Here is a 22,043-nt window from a genome sequence, read left to right as displayed (position 1 = left end):
AGTGTAATGAGGAATAGAAATTTGGGAATGGATGCTAAGAGGAGACTGTATGAAGGAGTGATTGTGCCAACAGCACTGTATGGAGCAGAAACATGGAACATAAGAGAGGAAGAGAGAAGGAGCTTGAATGTGTTTGAGATGAAGTGTCTGAGAAGTATGATGGGGGTTACTAGGCTAGACAGAGTGAGAAATGAGGAGGTGAGGAGGAGAACAGGGGTGGAAAGGGAGTTGGGAGATAGGGTTGATGAAAGAGTATTGGGATGGTTTGGACACATGGAAAGAATGAGTGAAGAAAGACTAGTAAAAGAAGTATGGAAGGCAGATGTGGAGGGAGTGAACATGAGGGGACGTCCTAGGATGAGATGGATGGATGGGGTGAAGGGGGCTTTGGGGAAAAGGGGAATGTCTGTTGAGGAAGGACGGGAGAGGACAGAAGACAGTGGTGAATGGAGAATGGTTGTATATGGGAGATGATGTGATGCATGAGGTGGAATGGACGGGGGGATGGGGGTGAGATAGTGTGTGTGAGCAAAATTTTGACGCAGCCGGAAGGGATTTCTCCCCGTCCTCTCCTTTATTTGGGGGGGGGGGGACGGAGAGGGGGGGTCGCCGATTTAATGAAGCGGCCTTGCTGTGGATGTGCTGTGTCTTGCGACACTGCTTCAGGGCAGTGGACAGGGTGCAGGGATGACCCGTCATCTAGGAGGTGCTAAGATGGGAGGGAGGGTGGAGGGGTGTGGAGTGTATTCAGGGATGAAATGGGTGGGAATGATTTTATGCCTTTTCCTTTTTGGCTACCTCCCTAGTAAGGTATATGTATGTATGTATGTATGTATGTATGTATGTATGTATGTATGTAGTAACAACTTTACTGGAGGATGCACTGATATTAGCTGACTTGTGCCTCTTGGTGTCAAGATGTTTGACTATATCACTGACACCTCCATGTGCAATGCTAAAGTCACTTTTACATTTTTCACATCGCACATTACTTTGTGAAATCCCTTTTTTTATTAATGGGTATTCACGCTGCAAACGTTCATTGAATGAGCAGTTCCTTTTCGACATCTTGATCAATTGAGACAGTGACACACGTACGGTAGTTTACATGACGGCTGCTAATCAAACACTGTCTCTTGATGGACGGGAATCGACTTGGTTGAGTCGCGAGCGTCACTTTTCAAACGTTTCATACGAGTACCAAGATCTATATACACCAGTTTAACCGTTTGAGCCGTTCTGCCCAGCTTCTGACGTCATCGGGCTGGTTCCGTTTTCTCTTTGTGACACACTGAAGAAAACTGTGAAACGCTAAGGAAGACTGGAACTATTATATTTCCCCCCCGTTATATATATATCTCTAGCTCATTGCTATTATCAGTGTGTGTGTATTTACCTAGTTGTATTTTACGGGAAGGGGAGCTATGCTCGTGGGGTACCGTCTTCATATCTCATTTTATCTAAACTATTTTTAAATTCATGTATTGTTTTTGCACACACCACTTTCTCATCTAACTTGTTCCAACTGTCTATTACTCTGTGAGGAAAGCTGTTCTTTTTCACATCTCTTCTATAGCTGTCTTTTTTTGTTTTTCCGTGTCCTCTTGTATTTTTATCATCCCATTTTATCAGATTCTCTCTATCAGTAATTTTTATGCCTTTCATGATTCTGTAAATAGCTATCAAATCTCCTCTCTTCTTTGCTCTAGTGTCTGTAGTTCAAGTTTTTCTAGTCTCTCTTCATATGATAGTTTTGAGTGTTGGTGCCAATTTTGTAATTGCTCTTTGTATTCTTTCAAATTTTTTTATACATTTTTTTGTACTTGGTGACCATATCGTTGCTGCATATTCCAATCTTGGTCTTATCAGCGTGATTAGAATTTTCTTCACCATTTCTTCATCCAGGTATGTAAATGCAACTTTAATTGTTCTTATTAAATTATAAGTTTCTCCAAAAATCTTATTTATGTTTCTCAAGTGACATATTATTCATAACAATGACTCCCAGGTCCTTCTCATTTTCTACTTTTTTTATTCCTTCTTCTCCCAATTTATATGATCCTGTTATTCTGTTTTTGCTTTTTCCAAATTCCATTATACTACACTTTTTTGTATTGAACTCCATCTCCCACTTCCTACTCCATTCCTGCACTTTATTTAGATCACTCTATAGTGATTCACAATCTTCTTCCGTGTTCACTCTTTTCAGTAGTTTTGCATCATCTCCAAGGAAGCTCATATAGCTTTCAATTTCTTCATCCATATCATTAATATATATAGCAAACATTATTGGGGCCAGAACTGTTCCTTGCGGAACACCGCTTATTACTTCATCCCATTTTGAGTGTTGATCTCTTATCACTACTCTCATTTTTCTTTCTTGCAAAAAGTCTTCCATCCAATTAAGCAGTTTGCCCTGTACTCCTCCTTCAGTTTCTAATTTCTTAAACAACTTCTTATGTGGTACTTTGTCAAAAGCTTTTTTTAGGTCTAGAAATGCACAATCAGCCCATCCACCTCTTTCTTGTATTATATCTATTAGCCTTGAATAGAAACATATTAAATTGGTGACGCATGATCGTCCTTGTCTGAATCCAAATTGCCTTGGATTTAACACGTTTTTTTTTTTTTCTAAATATTTTACCCATCTACTTTTGATAATTCTTTCACAAATTTTTGCTATTGTACTTGTTAGAGAGACTGGTCTATAGTTGGTATGGTCTTCTTTATTTCCTCCTTTATATATAGGTACTATATTTGCTTTTTTCCAATCTTCTGGAACTTTTCCTTCTTTCAAGGAACTGTTTATTATGCTATGTATTTTGTCTGCCAGTTCATTCCTGCATTCTTTCAAAATCCAGTTTGCTATTTCATCTGGTCCATGCGATTTTCTGACATCAAGATTACTCAAGTGTTTCAATATTTCGTTCTTTGTTACTTCTATTTCTTTCATGGGAGGGACTTTCTCTTTCCATTCGATCTCTTCAGGTTGTATGTTCTCCCTTGTAAACACTGATTTAAAATGTTTGTTCACAATTTCCGCCATTTTAATTTCCTCTGTGTATTCAACTCCTCCTTGTCTTAATTTCTCCAAGTCTTGTTTGTTTTTCAATTTGTTGTTTACAAATCTGTAAAATAGATTTGGTTGATCTTTACACTTTTCTATGACATCTTTTTCATATTTTCTCTTTTCCTCTCTGCACGTTTGTACATATTCATTTCTATAACAAGTATATATTTTCCATTTTTCAGGCCTTCTGTCTTTTTTCCATCTGGTCCAAGCTTTGTCTCTTTTGTCTTTTAACTCCCTACAACTTTTATTGTACCAGCATTTTACATATTCTTTTTCTTGCTTTTGTCTTGGGACATACTTTTCCACTCCTTTTTTGTAAATTTTTGTCAAAATATTCCATTTCTCTTCCACTGTTGTTTCTTCTTTGTATATTTCTTCCCAGTTTTCTTGTTGAAATAATTCTCTTATTTTATCAAAGTTTGTTTTTTCATACATCATTCTTCCTTTTCTATATTGTTCATTTCTTTTCATGTATTTTTCTTCATTTAGTTCCAGTTCAATCAATATGTGGTCACTTTTACTTATTGGTGTTTTATATTCAATCTTGTCCACTATTCTAGGTTCAGATGTAATTATTAGGTCTAGTCTCGATGGTTCTTCCTCATTTCTATACCTAGTGTTCTCCTGTATCCACTGTGTCATTGTATTGTCAATAATCATCTCAAGTAGAGCGTTTCCCCATGAGCCGTCTCCACCCTTTACTGTCATCTCTTCCCAGCAGATTTCTTTGCAATTAAAGTCGCCCATCATAACTATTCTTCCTCCATCTTCCATTATCTTATTTAATGTTATTTTTGTGCCCTCTAATATACTTTTATGTTCACTTTCTTCCCACGAGGTTGTTTTCGGAGGCACATAATTTATCACAAACTTTCTGCTCTTCTTATCTCTGTCTTCCACTTCGATCATAATCATCTCTACTGTATTCTTTCCATATGTGACACACCTCACGTTTATATCCCTCTTAGTCAGGAACATAACTCCACCCCCTTGCTTTGTCTCTCTGTTTCTAATCCAATAATTATATGCATCATGTCCTACACTGTTGGGTGGTAGTGGACCTTTTAATTTTGTTTCTACAATTCCCATTATGTCCGGTTCTTTTTCCTTCAAATAATCATTCAGCTCATTCAATCCTGTTATTAATCCATCTATATTTGTGTAAGGCACTCTTAGTTTTCTGCCACTTCCATTGTGTTCTCTGTTTCCCTTTTGTTTTTCTCTAGTATGTCGAATTTCCTTAGTTTCATATTCACTACTCTCCAATAGAATCTCTCTTTTTCTGACTCTGTTCTGTTCTCGTTTTTTTTTTCTTAGCTTCAAGTCTTTTCTTTTTTTCTTCCTCTCTTTCCTCTTTATTCATTTCCCTTTTTATCCATACCTTTTTATATTGTTCACTTGTTGCTAGTTTCCCTGTTTTGGATAAGATATTCTCTGCCGTCGTTTGTGACCTGAATTTAATCTTAATTGGTCTGGTCGTATCTGTACAATACTTTCCGAGTCTGAACTTCTCTTCGATTTGTTTCATTATTTCTGGTTCATCTTCCTGAACTAATTGTAGTAAACTGCTTACTTTTTCATTTTCCTCTTTGATTCTTGAGGTTCTATCTGGGTTATGTTTCTCTTCCATTCCTAATATAATTATACATTTCTTTTTGTCTGCTAAGTCTCTTACAATATTCTCCTTCTGTCTCATCACTTTGATAACTGAGTCTTCAGTTTGTTCTTTCATTTGCTGTTTAATTATATCAGTAAATGCAACTTTACTATTTTCCTGTATCTTCCGCCACCCCTGTGCCTCTTTTGCTATTGTTTCTTTATTGTCTTTATTGTTCCTTTTTAATTCTTTATTCTCCTCTTTTACTTCTCTTAACTGTCTTTTTAGTTCTTCTATTTCATCAGCTAAGTTTTTGTTCGCCTTCTCTAGTTCTTCCAATCTTTCCACATTTTCTGCAAGTTTTGACATTTTACCGAACCTAATCTCCCAATGTTCAGTCATTTGTTCAAGCCTTTCCTCCAGTTTTGCTAGTCGGGGGAGGTTGGTATCCGCCTCCCCCTCTTTAAATCCTTGGAAATTATTATTCTCGCCTTCCATTGAATTGTTCTTATCTATGTTTCTAATCTTTACATTTTTGTTAGACATTTCGTCGTCACTAAATTGGTCGGGACCTCTTTGGTTTACATGGCGTCTGCCTGCCTGGGCCAAGTCCTCTCCTTCCTCATTTCCTCCCATTTCCCTCAGTAATCCCTCCCCTTCTCCTTTTTCCTCACTTTCCCACTACACCACGAGCAATCCCCACCCCCCTCCCCGTAAATACAATAAGTACTTCCTTTGTTTTTGGATCCACGAAAATTTCACTTTTTCTTCAAAACGTCCTCTACGCCGTCCGTTCGGTGGAGTGTGTGTGTGTGTGTGTGTGTGTGTGTGTGTGTGTGTGTGTGTGTGTGTGTGTGTGTGTGTGTGTGTGTGTGTGTGTGTGTGTGTGTGTGTGTGTGTGTGTGTGTGTGTGTGTTTTATGGGAAGGGGATATATCGTCGTGTGTGCTTATATGTGTACATGTTCACATGTGTGTGTGATTCATCTTGGTCTTTTGGATCACGTATTGGACTCGTGATCGACAGCTATTTCCCTCCCGGAAGAGAGCTCAGAGCTCGTATATCCGATCTATGAAGTTACACGCACACATATCTCCAACTCCCCGCCCACGAGAGTTAGAGTAACGACTCGAATTGCAGCGAGACTTAAAAAAAAACCTGGGCAGGATTCGAACCAGGTACCCCCAATACCTTGACATTATATGGCTGACTCTCAACCAATTGCGCCACCGAGTCGTACGATTAATTAATTGTGTGTGCGTGTATTTATATACTTTTATTTTACGGGAAGGGGAGATATCGTCGTGTGTACTTATATGTGTACACGTTCACATATTGTGTGTGTGTGTGTGTGTGTGTGTGTGTGTGTGTGTGTGTGTGTGTGTGTGTGTGTGTGTGTGTGTGTGTGTGTTTATATACTTGTATTTTACGGGGAGATAAAAAAAAATTAAAACTGGGCAGGATTCAAACCAGGTACCGCCGATACCTTGACTATGCCTGACTCTCAATCAATAGCGCCACAGAGTCGTATGATTATGTAGATGTGTGTGTGTGTATTTATATACTTTTATTTCACGGGAAGGGGAGATATCGTCGTGTGTACTTATATGTGTACACGTTCACATGTGTGTGTGTGTGTGTGTGTGTGTGTGTGTGTGTGTGTGTGTGTGTGTGTGTGTGTGTGCGTGTGTGTTTATATACTTGTATTTTACGGGGAGATATCGTCGTGTGTGCTTATATGTGTACACGTTCACATGTGCGTGTATTTGCAGGGAAACGATGAAAATTAACATTTGGCTTAATTCCTCTTTGGTTTGAGCCACAACCTTTAATGGTATAATAAGCCATATTGTCAAGATCTATATATACCGGTATATATAGATCTTCATTGTCAGAATATAACTAATTGCGTGGAGCGGTGCGAGCCGAGGCAGCGACATGCCCGTACAACGAACCAGCTACAACTAACAGCGACGGGACGCGCGAACCCCACTTGGAGCAGCCAGGTGATGTCACGGGCCCGCTGCGCCAACACACTCGAAATTCGGTCGGAAGTGGTTAGACCTGGTATATATAGATCTTGACGAGTACCAGGTCTAACCACTTCCGACCGAATTTCGAGGGTGTTTGCGCAGCGGGTCCGTGACGTCTACCGGCTGCGCAAAGTGGGGGTTCGCGCGTTGTATTGCTGTTAGTTGCAGGTGACTCGTTGTAGTCCAGTAAATCTAGCAATAATTTAACTGGACCTAGAACAAATTGCAATAGAAGGTTTTTTGGCTTTAACTTGTTTATGAGGTCCCTTTGATGAACATATAAAAAGTCTCCAACTTTTGGACACTGGGAAAGTGGTTAATTTGCATTAATTCAAGATGGCCGCCGTCCAAAGCTTCAATTTACATTTAACTTTTTTCTGGCTGCTCCTAGACCCTATAAATGTATTACAAACAACGGTTTTTGGCTTTAACTTGTTTATTAGGTCCCTCTGATGAACATATAAAACATAAATTCAAGAAATACAGAATGAGGCATTGCAAATGTGATATGACGTAGTATGACGTCATTCAGAGGCATGATAGGAGTTCGTATTCACTTGGATCATCGGTGCTTGCATCAAAGTTGCTATTTTGACAGAGTCCTTTACGTTCACCACATGCACTGGAACATTCAAGCTCATTCCGTTTGCAACTACAGCGTTGAGTGTCACAGTTGCCCTTACACTGACATCTGACCAATTTCAGTAGTGAATCAGGAGCCACTGGCGAATCCATCGTCTTCGGTTCAAGCTGTCCCTTCCGCAGACACCAGCCCCATTTCTCGGGGTCCACACAGTTCCCCATCCATTCCTGGACCTGACAATAAACACGGAATGAGTGGTATTTGGCTGCATCGGTTGTTGGGGGAAGGCTGTGAACTTCTACGGTAGTTGAACTTTTTCCCTTGTTGCAAAACTTTGTCTTTCGCAGTCCGTCAAGGGTGTCATTTCCTTTTCCCCCGTACAAATAAGCCAAGGCCTTTTCACCAGCTGATGATATCGCGTCTTTACTTCCACTTTGGCAACAGAATCCTAAACATTTCAAGAAACCGTTGTCTTCCCTCACTTTCCTCAAGGCAGCCCCTTTACCAATACCATACAGTCGTGAGGTTGTGTCACATCCACAGAGTGCATGGACAACTGGCAGGACACTACAGATGCTTTCACCGAGAGCTTCTGCTACTGAGTTAATATACCAACATTTCCCACCTTCCTTGCTCGACTTGAAGTACAAATCATTCATCCCTCGTTCCGCATAATGACACAACAGCACCAACAAGTCTGTGTCCTCACCTATCACATATGTCACGGTTTCCCTTGCATGCTCAATTCCCTTCTTCGCAATCATGACATCTGCATCTGCTGGCGCATTGACACAGTCAATTCCATTTGCCTTGAATGTTTCACTCAATAAGTCAATGAAGTTTTGCTTATTGTCCGAGTTCGACAACAAGTTTTCCTTTTCTGACCGAAGGGGCATGGTTAGAGTGAACATCACCTTGTGACCAAAGACTCCTTTTGGTCGTCGATTGTGTGTCATGTCCTTGGTAGTAGATCATGATTTATAACCGTCGAATACAACCACCGGGTTGAGAAAGTTTTTGGAAACATGCTTCATGTACATGCTTGCAATGTCCTCAAATGTGTCACACTTCTTCCATGGAATCCTTTGCAATAAGGAACCACCATCCAGAACATGGGTCACAGTCCTTTCTTCCTCAAATGATTCCAATGCCGACTTGGGAACAACAGCAGCTATCTCATCTCCTAGCTGTGATTTATTGGCTTCCCTGAGCCTCCCCCACTTATCGAACAGAGCAGCAGGGTAGCTAGACAACTCATACGCAAAGACCTCTTCAACACCTAAGTCACTGTTATTAGCAATGATGAGGAGCCTCTGGAAAAGGAGCTGTGGGTCGATTGGTACTTTTTCAGCACTGATTGTAACCTTTGCACCCAACGACACAACTTGATCTTTCTTCCAAAATGAAAAGTCAAAAGCATTGCTGCCTTCCATCTTCTGCACAATGTTCATACCAACCTCATACAGTAAATGAGGATTGGCCAAGGCTGGTCCTGTCACACCGTTGGCAATATTCCTGAGTTCATTTGATTCTTGAAATGGATCATAATCCTTGAAGAATGCGAGAACCTTCTCTGTGTCCTTCCTATCTCTTTCACGCCTTGCTTCAGTCATTTCTTTGTGCTGCTCAGAGGTGTGGAAATGCTTCCCTGTCAGTTCTTGCATAACTTCACTCACCGCAGCGCAGGCTGGCATAGCAAGTAACCAGCGCAGGCGTTGCTTTTCCTCCATGCCCCTACCACGTGTCAATCCACCATTCGTTTTCAAAGAGCGCATCAAAACCTGCTCTATAACCAAGTCGCTTGGCAGTCCTGCCCACAGCCGATCACTTCGGCGGATCACAAATAGACCGGAGTTCAATTGACAGAACATGTCTGGGTTGAGCAGCTCAAGTTCAATCATGTCTTGAATGTACACATGGGCTGACTTGGCATAATTGTTATGACCACACGCTGCAAAGTACGGCAACATCTCCTGGAGTGTTCCGAGGTACAGTAGGAAATCGCCCATTCTCAGTGCCCTCAGGAAGTGACGCAGCAAGTCAATCATGTCTATGTATTGAATCCATAGCTTTCCCATCTTATGCTCTGCTAAGGAGCTCTTCTCAGCTTTAAGTTTTTCAGAAATTCTGTTGAAAACGTCTTTACTGCGGACTTCATCCGGTGAAACGTCTTCATGCAACAGCTTATCCAAAAGATCTGCAGCCTCCTGGAAGTCCTTGCATGCGTCACTTTCCTCATCTACCATTGAGAGGTTGACAACGTATGCCCTGCCTAACACAATCGAACTCAAGGCTGTGTCAACCAAGAAGTGGCCTCTGATTGCTCGTGCATAGGCTTTCCCACTCAGCATTTGGGTCACAGCATTTTCAGCGTATATAAGTTCCAAAACCTCCTTAAGCCCAGATGTTTCCATAACATGGCCCATGCATCCCAAGAAGCTCATCACAGAGTGAAAGCCACCAAGGTTCAAAACAATGGGTTTCAGTTCGCTTCCTTCCTTCTCATGAACAATGATCGTCTTCACTTTCCAATAAAGCGGTTGGTCGAATGTCAGCATTGGCGTCGTTCCCTGGCGATGGCTTTCCGCAGCAACGAAGTGAAGTGTTGAGTAAATACAACTCATGTCCGTAGGGTCCATGTCAATCATGGGCAAGAAATGGACGGAAGATTTCCCTGGGTGTTGTCCATGGCACATACACTGCATTAGGCCGGACCAGCCTGGTCGTTTTGGTCGAAGCAACCCTGACGTTTTCCACAGTATGTCCAGATTTTCAAGCTTGTCAGATGCTGAAATAGGATCAAGCTTTCTAAATACGAACTCCTATCATGCCTCTTAATGACGTCATACTACGTCATGGTGACGTCATATCACATTTGCAATGCCTCATTCTGTATTTCTTGAATTTATCTTGAATTTATGTTTTATATGTTCATCAGAGGGACCTAATAAACAAGTTAAAGCCAAAAACCGTTGTTTGTAATACATTCATAGGGTCTGGGAAGAGCCAGAAAAAAATTATCTGTAAATTGAAGCTTTGGACGGCGGCCATCTTGAATTTATGCGAATTAACCACTTTCCCGGTGTCCAAAAGTTGGAGACTTTTTATGTGTTCATCAGAGGGACCTAATAAACAAGATAAAGCCAAGAAACCTTCTATTGCAATTTGTTCTAAGTCCAGCCCTACTTTGACTGGTCTATTGGTTCGATAGGTCTCTGCTCGCACCGCTCCACGCAATTAGTTATATTCTGGCAATTTAAATCTATATATACTGGTATATATAGATCTTGACAATATGGCTTATTGTGCTGTTAAAGGTTGTGGCTCAAACTAAAGAAGAAATAAGCCAAATGTTCATTTTCATCGTTTCCCTGCAAATAAGAAGGTGCGTGAAAGATGGATTGAGCTGTGTGAAAACAAGAACACTATTAATGTTCAAAATGCACGACTCTGCAGTCTTCATTTTGGATCCCCTGATTATAAAAGGCAACTCAAGTATGAGCTTCTCGATCTACCAGTGCCTAAGTGTCTCAAAGTCTTGAAGTATGATGCTCTTCCAACACGAAGGATACCAAAACTCGAAGGTAAGAAGATAATAATTACCACTACCTAGTGTATGGATAATGTTTGTATATAGACCAGAGAGAGGGGGAGAGGTGGGGTTGAGAGGTTTGAGGGATTTGAAATACTGAGAGCACGTAACATGGAAATTGACCGTTATAGCAGTTCGTCATATTCGGTGCTCTCATAAGTGCCAAATAAATTTCAGTTCAACACTATTGTTATTATTATCATTATGTTAGCACGAGAGAGAGAGAGAGGACAATATAAATCTTAGTTTGTGTGTGTGTGTGACAACTATAATCATTGACCCTTACAATGCTGGTCAAATGTACTACTACAATGCCCACATCTTAGACTGTAATTTTGTGCTGGGCTCTAGTAATTATTTTCATAGCTTAAAAGGACAAAATTAACCTTGCATTTCCCCTTATTTCTCCCCTGCGTCTCCTTGCAAACTGTATCTACAGAGCCAGGAAAGTTAAGTAAGAATGACCGTGGCAGAGAGAGGGTTAACAATATATATATTTTTTACAGATGATCCTGACAATGCAACTGCTGTGTCCCACAACAAGGAGAACAAACCTAGCAGGCTGGAACTTCTCCCTGAAACTGAAGCAAGGCAGTCATCACAAGCAATGCCAATTCAAGGTATGTCTTGTATTATTTGGTAAACTCATGTTAGTATTTATGATATACATTATATGTTAGTATTTATTATATACAATATGATATCACATTAGTAATTATGATATACAATATGATTACTAATACAGAGAGAGAGAGAGGTGGAGAGAACCAGGAAGGTTAAGTAAGAATGACCGTGGCAGAGAGAGGGTTAACAATATATATATTTTTTACAGATGATCCTGACAATGCAACTGCTGTGTCCCACAACAAGGAGAACAAACCTAGCAGGCTGGAACTTCTCCCTGAAACTGAAGCAGGGCAGTCATCACAAGCAATGCCAATTCAAAGTATGTCTTGTATTATTTGGTAAACTCATCATGTTAGTATTTATGATATATATCATATGTTAGTATTTATTATATACAATATGATATCATGTTAGTAATTATGATATACAATATGATTGCTAATACAGAGAGAGAGAGAGAGAGAGAGGTGGAGAGAGCCAGGAAAGTTAAGTAAGAATGACCGTGGCAGATAGAGGGTTAAAAATATATTTTTTACAGATGATCCTGACACTGCAACTGCTGTGTCACTCAACAAGGAGAATGAACCTAGCAGGTTAGAACTTCTCCCTAAAACTGAAGCAAGGCAGTCATTGCAAGCAATGCCAATTCAAGGTATGTCTTGTATTATTTGGTAAACTCATCATGTTAGTATTTATGATATACATTATATGTTAGTATTTATTACACTGGCCTGCGTTTAATTTTTTTTTTTTTTCAAAGGCCGAAGGTTTTTCAAGTGATTAATAGGTTTTTTGGTGCGCTGAATCCAAAAATGCCATCCGTTTCCTTGGATCAGGTCTAGTTTTTAAGATATGAGAAGTGCAACTTTTGGGCCTTGTATAGTACTAAGTATAAGGAAAACGAGGCTGCAGGTATATCCTATTCTTATTTTTTTTTTTTTGCATAAAAATTATACTGTAGCACCCCGAAACTGATACTGAAACCTAATGATGTTTTTGTTTACTTTCAGGAAACTGAAACTGAAACTGCATTGACTACATTGACAAACTGCATTGACAACACTGAAACTGAAAATGGTTTAGAAAAGTGTGATCTCCAATCAATGTGACTGATTTTATAAGAATCTGTGCTTTTTACAAGAATCTGTGCTTCTTGTGTTTCTATTTTGGACACGTATCTTAGATTGACAGAAAATGGAACGCAAATGCACAAATCATCCTGATAGGTTCTGCTACATATGTGGTAATGTGATTCTTCCTCGTCGACTAGCAAATATAACTGATTTTGTGAAGAAGGCATATCATGCTTACTTTGGAGTTAAGCTTGGGGACCAGGACAAGCCATTTGCACCCCATGTTAGCTGCAAAACATGTGTCGAGAACTTGCGTGATTGGAGAAATAAAAAAAGGAAGAGTATGCCATTCGCTGTTCCAATGGTTTGGAGAGAGGGTAAAGATCATGTGTCAGACTGCTATTTCTGCATGACTAATCTTAAAGGAGTCAACCGCAAGAACAAGCATTGTATTCAGTATCCTAATGTTCCGTCTGCCATATGACCAGTCCCTCATGGTCCAGGCCTGCCCGTTCCCGAGCCAGATGTTGCAATGGAATCTAGCTCTGAATCGGAATCTGATAACGCACTAGACAGGGCAGAGGGTGGAGAATACATGCCAGAAGAGAATGACCGGCCAGTGCCTCTAACACAAGCAGATCTCAATGACCTGACACGGGATCTAAACCTATCAAAGGAATCAGCACAGCTTCTGGGTTCTCGTCTTCGTGAGAAAAATTTGCTAGCACCTGAGACAACATTCTTTTGGTACCGAGAGGGTGAAAGAGAATTTAGACAGTTCTTCACAACCCAGAAGGACTCGTCATTAGTTTACTGCAACAACATTGCTGGTTTGATTCAATCAATGGGGCTGGACTATGTTGCTACTGAATGGAGACTGTTCATCGACTCTTCCAGCAGAAGTCTCAAGGCAGTCCTCCTTCACAACGGAAATAAATACTCTTCAATTCCAATCGGTCATTTGGTGCAAATGAAAGAAACTCATGACAACATGGATCAGCTACTGTCTGCTCTGAACTAGAATGACCATGATTGGTTGATCTGTGGAGATCTTAAGGTAGTTGGATTGGTTTTGGGACTACAGGGTGGGTACACAAAGTATCCATGCTTTTTGTGTTTGTGGGATAGTCGGGCTGATGATCAACATTTTGTCAGACAAGAATGGCCACCACGACAACGTTTGAAACCTGGTTCACACAATGTTCAGGCTCGTTCTCTTGTTGAACCAAACAAGGTCTTACTCCCACCTTTACATATCAAACTGGGACTGATGAAGAACTTTGTGAAGGCAATGGACAAGGACGGCATGGGATTTACTTTTCTTCAGCAGAAGTTTCCTCGGATCAGTCTGGAAAAGCTTAAGGCTGGCATCTTTGATGGGCCTCAGATAAGGGAACTTATGAAGTACTCAATGTTTGACGATGCACTGAATGCAGCTGAGCTGTCCGTTTGGTGGTCACTTAAGTCAGTGATAAGAAACTTTCTAGGAAATAACCGAAGTGCAGAATACGAGAAAGAAGTCGATGAGCTCTTGAACAGCTATCAAAAATTAGGGGCTCGCATGTCAGTCAAAATGCACTTTCTACGGTCCCACTTAGACTATTTCCCTCAGAACTGTGGTGACTTCAGTGAGGAACAGGGAGAACGTTTCCACCAGGATATTCGTGTCATGGAAGAACGCTACCAAGGCCGGTGGGATGTGAACTTTCTTGCGGACTACTGTTGGTGTTTGAAACGAGACGTGGTGGCTGCCCAACACAGGAGAAAGTCACTGAAAAGGCCCTTCATCCATGATTAGATTTTCTGTAATATATCCTCTTTATCTTCTGAACTATGCAAGAAAAAATTATTTCTTTTGTCAAGAATTTTTTTCCAAAATTAAAGGGAATAAATAGCACTAAATGGCGTTTTTAATTATATTTACCGCCTCGTATCTCAAAAATGTGAGCTGATTGAACAAAATGAGTGTGATTTTTAGATTCTGCATAGCAAATTACCCCAGAATCAGTTATCAGATGCTTTACCTTTGAAACTTCACAGGCCAGTGTTATATACAATATGATATCATGTTAGTAATTATGATATACAATATGATTACTAATACAGAGAGAGAGGTGGAGAGAGCCAGGAAAGTTAAGTAAGAATGACCGTGGCAGATAGAGGGTTAAAAATATATATTCATTTTACAGATGATCCTGACAATGCAACTGCTGTGTCCCACAACAAGGAGAACAAACCTAGCAGGTTGGAACTTCTCCCTGAAACTGAAGCAAGGCAGTCATCACAAGCAATGCCAATTCAAGGTATGTCTTGTATTATTTGGTAAACTCATCATGTTAGTATTTATAATGTACATTATATGTTAGTATTTATTATACAGTATACAATATGATATCATGTTAGTAATTATGATATACAATATGATTACTAATACAGAGAGAGAGAGAGAGGTGGAGAGAACCAGGAAGGTTAAGTAAGAATGACCATGGCAGATAGAGGGTTAACAATATATATATTTTTTATAGATGATCCTGACAATGCAACTGCTGTGTCCCACAACAAGGAGAACGAACCTAGCAGGCTGGAACTTCTCCCTGAAACTGAAGCAAGGCAGTCATTGTAAGCAATGCCAATTCAAGGTATGTCTTGTATCATTGGTAAACTCATCATGTTAGTATTTATAATATACATTATATGTTAGTATTTATTATATACAATATGATATCATGTTAGTAATTATGAGATACAATATGATTACTAATACAGAGAGAGAGAGAGAGAGGTGAAGAGTCAGGAAGGTTAAGTAAGAATGACCGTGGCAGATAGAGGGTTAAAAATATATATATATTTTATAGATGATCCTGACAGTACAACTGCTGTGTCCCACAACAAGGAGAAAGAACTTTGCAGGCTGGAACTTCTCCATGAAACTGAAGCAAGGCAGTCATTGCAAGCAGTGCCAATTCAAGGTATGTCTTGTATTATTTGGTAAACTCATCATGTTAGTATTTATAATATACAGGTAGTCGTCGACTTACGACCGAGTTCGGTTCCGACAGACAGGTCGTAAGTCGATCTGGATGCAAGTCGGTCTATATATATATACAGTATATATTACCCTTTATATATATATATATCATACATATATATATATATATATATATATATATATATATATATAATATATATACAGTAAAAGCCCTGGTATCCGGCCTTCTTGTATCCGGCACTTCAAATAACCGGCATTTTTTCACGAAAATTGAAAAATTGTGATAAAGATAGACGTATAAAAAAAAAAAAAAAAAAAAAAATCCCGCGTGTGTTTAAAATCCCTGCGCGTGGTTGTAGTTGCTCTCGCCGCCACCAGGATGGACTCAGAAACATTCACGAACTGGCTCAAGCATGTGTTTGTCCCATCAGTGAAAGAGAATTAAAAAAAAAAAAAGACTTCTAGAGGACAGCTAATTTATTCTCCTACTTGACAACAATAAAGCTGAGGAACTGAGCAATGGAAACATTTTTATTGTGTATTTACCGCCGAACGTAACAAGTGTGATCCAGCCCATGGATCAAGGAGTGATTCAAAACTTTAAAAAGAATTATCGGAAAAGTTCTATGCGCAAACTAGTTTATTTTGAGGACGGTAGCATTTCCGAATTCCAACGTGGGCTTAATGTTAAAGATGTTATTTTTATGGAATCGCTAGCTTGGGAGGATGAAAAACAACAAACTCTAATGCGGTGTTAGAGAAAATCATATCCGCAAATAATGTTTGAAGATCAGGAAGGGAATAAGAAATTTGAGGGTTTTCCATCGGCAAGAAAGAATCGGTGGTGAAGGAATTGAAAGATGGGTTATCGCGCTAAACTTTGCATTAGTGACGAAGCGATACAAGTGTGTGTAGATATGGACAGTGACCGAGCAGCAACATTCTCACTTAGTGATGATGAAATTTTACAATCACTTCCCGATGAACACGCGAAAACGACAGAGGCAGATAGTGAAGAAGACGACCCTGAGATGAAAGTGTCGTGGAAGGATGCAGCGAAGGGTCTAGCAGTGTTTGTGAAATTTGCAGAACAGTGCACAAACAAAAAGGAAAAACTTCTAAGCAGAGACATCATATATTTTATGAAAGTTGGTACAAAAAGTTTAGTGAAAGAAAACTCGAGTGTAGAGGTGAATGCGCGGCCATTCACAACTCCGTCGTAAAATTATCAGATGATGAATTAGATAACTGGTAATGCTGTGATGATTATAACTGATGTACAGGTAGTTCTCGATATATGCGACTTCGATATATGCGAATTCGCGTATATGCGATTCAAGAATTTGTACCACTTTTCGATATGTGCGGGGATATATTCGAAGATATGCGATTTGACCTAAAAAAAAAAATAGTCGCGGCCGATTATTTTTTTCAAAATACCTATTATATATTTGAAGTTGGTGCGCATAAAGCCGTGTGGTAACACTGGCTGCATCAGCTAGGTAGAGCTGGCATCACTGCGGCGTTATCACAACAACAACACCGGCAGCTGTACAGACGGCATCGTCTTAGGCATCCTTCCTGTTTCATAGGCCAAACCATTGTCTTTCTGCAGGTAATTAAGCTTTTTTGATACACAAATTAATTATTTTTTTCACAAACAAATTAATTTTTGATACTTATTACTGCTCCAATTAATTTCGTCAATTTTCACTCTCTGCAAGAATTATCGTTTATTCTCCGCACTGGATAAACTCTAAGCAGTAAGCCTGCCTGTGTATCTCCAGAGCACATCAACAGTTAGTTTAAAGGTCAGATATCAACAGATATACCATTCACTAAAAATCATCGAAAAAGTACTTTTTAAAAGCATACAAATAAAGTTTTTACCTATTACAGAAGAATTTATTCAGAAAATTCACTTTTAATTGCGCCTCACATACCACTTTTCCGAAGTCTAGATATTCAGAATAACAATATTGTTTGTTTGGCAACTGTGACGTCACGAACGCGGAATTCCCCGAACTTTTCCCGAAGCGCACGGGCGGAATGTTTCGAATAGCAGACGACGCAACGAAATAAAGACAAAACTGTTTTTTGCCAAATTTGATAAGATGTAGATGGTGGAATTATATAGAATACTGTCAGTATGTTTTTTTTTTTTTTATGTACATTAAACTGTAAATACAAAAAGTTATGGAAGTCTTGATATCTGACCTATAAAGGTCAGTTTTGTCTTCATTTCATTGCGTCGTCTGCTATTCGAAACATTCCGCCCGTGCGCTTCGGGAGAGGTTAAGGGGAATTCCGCGTTCGTGACGTCACAGTTGCCAAACAAACAATATTGTTATTCTGAATATCTAGACTTCGGAAAAGTGGTATGCGAGGCGCAATTAAAAGTGAATTTTCTGAATAAATTCTTCTGTAATAGGTAAAAACTTTATATGTATGCTTTTAAAAAGTACTTTTTCGAGCAATACGATGATTTTTAGCGAATGGAATATCTGTTGATATCTGACCTTTAAGCGTAGCAAGCAGTCTGAAATGTGAATTGTAAACAGACTGATTTTTCAAACAGCTGAAGAAAATACGCTTGGCGAAATAAATGTTTACGGTAGCGTCTTTTCCCGAGGTTAATACTTACATGTCAGAGAGTGTTAATGTTGCAGAATACCATTGCCTTGTGCTCAAATGTATGTAAACATATATGAGATGCAGTATGTAAGCCCTTTGCCAAAATGAAATATGTAAAAAAAAAAAAAAAAAAAAAAAAAAAAAAAAAAATCCGAGTTGAGAACGTATCCCCCTTTTTCCCATAGGTTCAATAGTTCGATATATGCGAATTCGTTATTTGCGGGGGGTCCGCGGAACGGAACCCCCGCATATAACGAGAACTACCTGTATATTGATTGGATTTACTCTATACTGATAGAATTTACAATATATAGACATGTGGATGTGTTTATTATTAAAGCGAATTAAGATCTTTTAATAAGTAAAAGAACAATGAATGTATTTTTTTTAATATCCCTTCCCGTATCCGGCATTTTCTCGTATCCGGTACGTCTTCGGTCCCATTGGTGCCGGATACAAGGGCTTTTACTGTATATATATATATATATATATATATATATATATATACACATATATTTTGTATATTATATTTAGCATACTGAAATAATCTTAGCATCTTTGAACTATGTTGTATAGTATTTTTAACCTTTTTATAATTTCATCTGATTTTCTTTGGGAAACGTAGCCTGGGCCTAAGCATATTGAATAAAATCCTATCATCTTTGACCTATGATATTTAATACTGTATTTGTTAACCTTTGTATTATTTTACCATCAGACTTTCTTTAGGAAACGAATGCATACTGAGTAGAATCTTATTATCTTTGAGCTACGTTGTTTAATATTCATTAACTTTTTTATCATTTTCGTTAGGAAACGTAGCCTAGGCCTACGCATACTAAATATAGTCCTGTCATCTTTGACCTACAAATACTTTTTTGTTGGTTACATTAAATTTTGAGCAAATTTTGACGCAGCCCGAAGGGATTTCTCCCCGTCCTCTCCTTATATGCAAAGGGGGACGGAGAGGGGGGGTCGCCGATTAAATGAAGCGGCCTTGTTGTGTATGTGCTTTGTCTTGCGACACTGCTTCTGACCCAGGGCGGTGGGCAAGGTGCAGGGATGACCCGTCATCCAGGAGGTGCTCAGATGAGAGGGAGGGTGTGGAGTGTATTTAGGGATGAAATGGGTGGGAGTGTTTTTATGCCTTTCCCTTTTTGGCTACCTCCCTTGAAAGGGGGAAAAAGCCTTGGTATAGGTATGTATGTATGTACATTAAAATCATTGTAAAGCAAAATTAGGGAAAAAAATTCAAAACACATTCTTTTCGTTTACATACTGTACTGAAAATATTGTTATCGACAACAGACTAGGCATAATCAAAGTTTACTGTTAGATTTTATATTGCAAAACATAAAAATACAAAATGCTGTACCGAACATTTTGTCATCGACAACAGACTAGGCATAAAAAATACTGTTACATTTTATTAATTGCAAAACATAAAAATACAAAATGTAAGGCAAAATTAGGATTTTTTATTTGATTTCAAAACACATTCTTTTCGTTTATGTACTGTACCTAACATATTGTTATCGACAACAAACTAGCCTAGGCATAAAAAGTTTCTGTTATATTTCTTTAATTGCAAAACATATAAAAATACAAAATGCAATGCAAAATTAGGAAACATTTTCCTTCAAATAAACAAAATGAAAGAATATTTAGCTGGCTGGGATGCTGACGCTGCCGGCAGCCTGCCAAAACTATCGTACTCGCGTCTCACGGCGTGCAGAGTAATAGTATTGCACTGCCAGCCATAACATTGCAATTCTATTACTCTATTAAATGTTTGATATTATTGCACCATCTCGTGGTCGTAAAGTCGATCAGTCGTAAGTCGCATAGGTCGTAAGTCGACGACTACCTGTACATTATATGTTAGTATTTATTATATACAATATGATATCATGTTAGTAATTATGATATACAATATGATTACTAATACAGAGATGAAATACGTGTCACAATACAAATACTATGAAATGTAGACATAGCTAGATGAGAGAGAGAGACTGTATATAGTCCCTAATGATTGTTAATTTGCAGGCAACCCCAACAACGCGGCTGCTGCCTGGCCAGTGTCATCTCAGGGCAAGGATTTCTTGGGAAAATTATGTGACGTCACTGCTGTGCAACAAGAGTTAGAGGCTGTGAAGAAACAGAGGGATGCATTGATAAAAGAAAAGGAAGAATGGAGTAAGGAAAGAATTGTGCTCAGAAGTGAAGTGACAAATGTTTATACTAAGGTTAAATATAACTTACATAAGTTTTTTTCCCCATCTCAAGTAGAGCATATGTTAAATAGAACTTGTATTAGATGTTGGAGTGATGATGATATAAGTAAGTGCATTGCATTAAGAAATTTAAGCCCAAAAGCCTATAGGTATCTCAAAGAAGTGTGGCAGTTGCCTTTACCATCTGTAACAACACTAAATAGATGGGCATCAAAATTTAACACAGAACCTGGGATTTTGAAGGCTGTGTTTCATTTACTAGAGCATGAGGCTAAGGACATGCGTGAAGAGGACAGACTACAGTATGTGGTTTGTCCTTTGATGAGTGTAGTGTTGCATATGAATGGGTATTTGACAAGAAAACAGATACATTAATAGATCCTAAGAATAGAGCCATGTGTGTCATGATTCGCAGCCTTGTGAAACAATGGAAGCAGCTTGTCTCTTATGATTTTGATTGCTGTCTAACACATTGGCAAATGGAAGCTGTGTTACCAGTGATTGTGTCAAGGAAATAATATTTAAAAGTATCAGTGATTTGAAACCAGCTCATAAATTATCTGAAAGGCACATCACTGTACAGGGTGTAAAAAGAATGAACGTCAAGCTTGCAACACAACTTTTATCTGAGACAACAGCAAAGACCATACAGTATTTTGGAGGTAAAGGGCTTCTGAAAAGTAAAGACTGGAAAGAGACAAGCAAATTTATTTCAATTGTAGATGCATGGTTTGATGTCATGAACTCTAGACTTCTTTATGATAGGAAGCCCTCTAGGAATGCTTATGGTATTCAACTTGCTCATCAAGACAGTGTACTGGAGGAAATGATCACCATTGCAAAGAGTATCAAAATCACTGGAAGAAATCACCTTTATCAATTTCAGAGAGGTCTAGTTGTCTCATCTCAGTCTTTGCAGAATTTATATGAAATGGTCAAAGAAAAGTATGGTCTTACATACATACTGACATACAGGCTAAACCAAGATGGGCTGGAACATTTCTTTGGGTACATCAGGCAAATGGGTTCTACATATGATCATCCATCACCTCGTGCCTTTAAATATAGAATAAGAGCCCATCTTCTTGGCAAAGATAGCAAATTGATGGGGAGCAAGTACAACGTAACAACTGAAAATAATGTACCCATGATGAGTGATTCATTCACCAAAGACATGATAAGCAATTCTGATCAGGAGAATAATGTGACTGATTCATTGCAAAATGAATTAAAGTTATCAGCAATGATATTAACTAACTTGCATATTGATGATCCATACATTTCTGAGGGAAAAAATCTAGATTTTCCTGATGATAGCATTCCATTTTTAAATTTGGGAAGTGAAATGGAAAAAGAAGGATTGTGCTATTTTGGTGGATACATTGCTTTCAAATTTCCACAATATGAATTTCTTGGATCACATGTAACATCACACAATAATTCATGGAATACTATAGCTAGTTGGAAGTCTGGTGGTTTAATGACACCAAGTGAGAGTTTTTTGTGTGATCTTGAGAAAATGGAACACATGTTCTTATGTTACCATGGCCAGAAATCACTAACACCAGGAACAAACTCCACAGAGAAATTAACAGTGCAAATCTGT

At 38.9% G+C, this 22,043-nt stretch overlaps 1 protein-coding gene across 3 annotated transcripts; it reads left to right on the top strand.

Moving 5' to 3' along the window:
• Window positions 1-10,564: 10,564 nt before the first annotated feature.
• Window positions 10,565-20,826, top strand: LOC143039913 (uncharacterized). Of its 3 annotated transcripts, XM_076210275.1 has the most exons (7): window positions 10,565-10,869; window positions 11,384-11,497; window positions 11,710-11,823; window positions 12,043-12,156; window positions 14,767-14,880; window positions 15,103-15,216; window positions 15,433-15,547. In XM_076210275.1, the coding sequence occupies exons 2-6, from the start codon at window positions 11,485-11,487 to the stop codon at window positions 15,198-15,200; spliced, it is 453 nt and encodes a 150-aa protein (XP_076066390.1). In that variant the 5' UTR covers window positions 10,565-10,869; window positions 11,384-11,484; the 3' UTR covers window positions 15,201-15,216; window positions 15,433-15,547. The 3 variants fall into 3 exon arrangements, with proteins under 3 accessions (XP_076066390.1, XP_076066391.1, XP_076066389.1); XM_076210276.1 differs by lacking the exons at window positions 10,565-10,869; window positions 11,384-11,497 and adding an exon at window positions 20,250-20,470 and having other exon boundaries at window positions 11,812-11,823; window positions 15,433-15,546; XM_076210274.1 differs by lacking the exons at window positions 10,565-10,869; window positions 11,384-11,497; window positions 11,710-11,823; window positions 12,043-12,156 and adding an exon at window positions 20,250-20,826 and having other exon boundaries at window positions 14,847-14,880; window positions 15,433-15,546.
• The last annotated feature ends 1,217 nt before the right edge of the window (window positions 20,827-22,043 follow it).

Source organism: Oratosquilla oratoria, chromosome 27 (assembly GCF_046742065.1).
Source record: "Oratosquilla oratoria isolate Oo_2021 chromosome 27, ASM4674206v1, whole genome shotgun sequence".
Taxonomy (NCBI): Eukaryota; Metazoa; Arthropoda; class Malacostraca; order Stomatopoda; family Squillidae; genus Oratosquilla; species Oratosquilla oratoria.
This window is presented reverse-complemented; position numbering and strand designations above follow the sequence as displayed.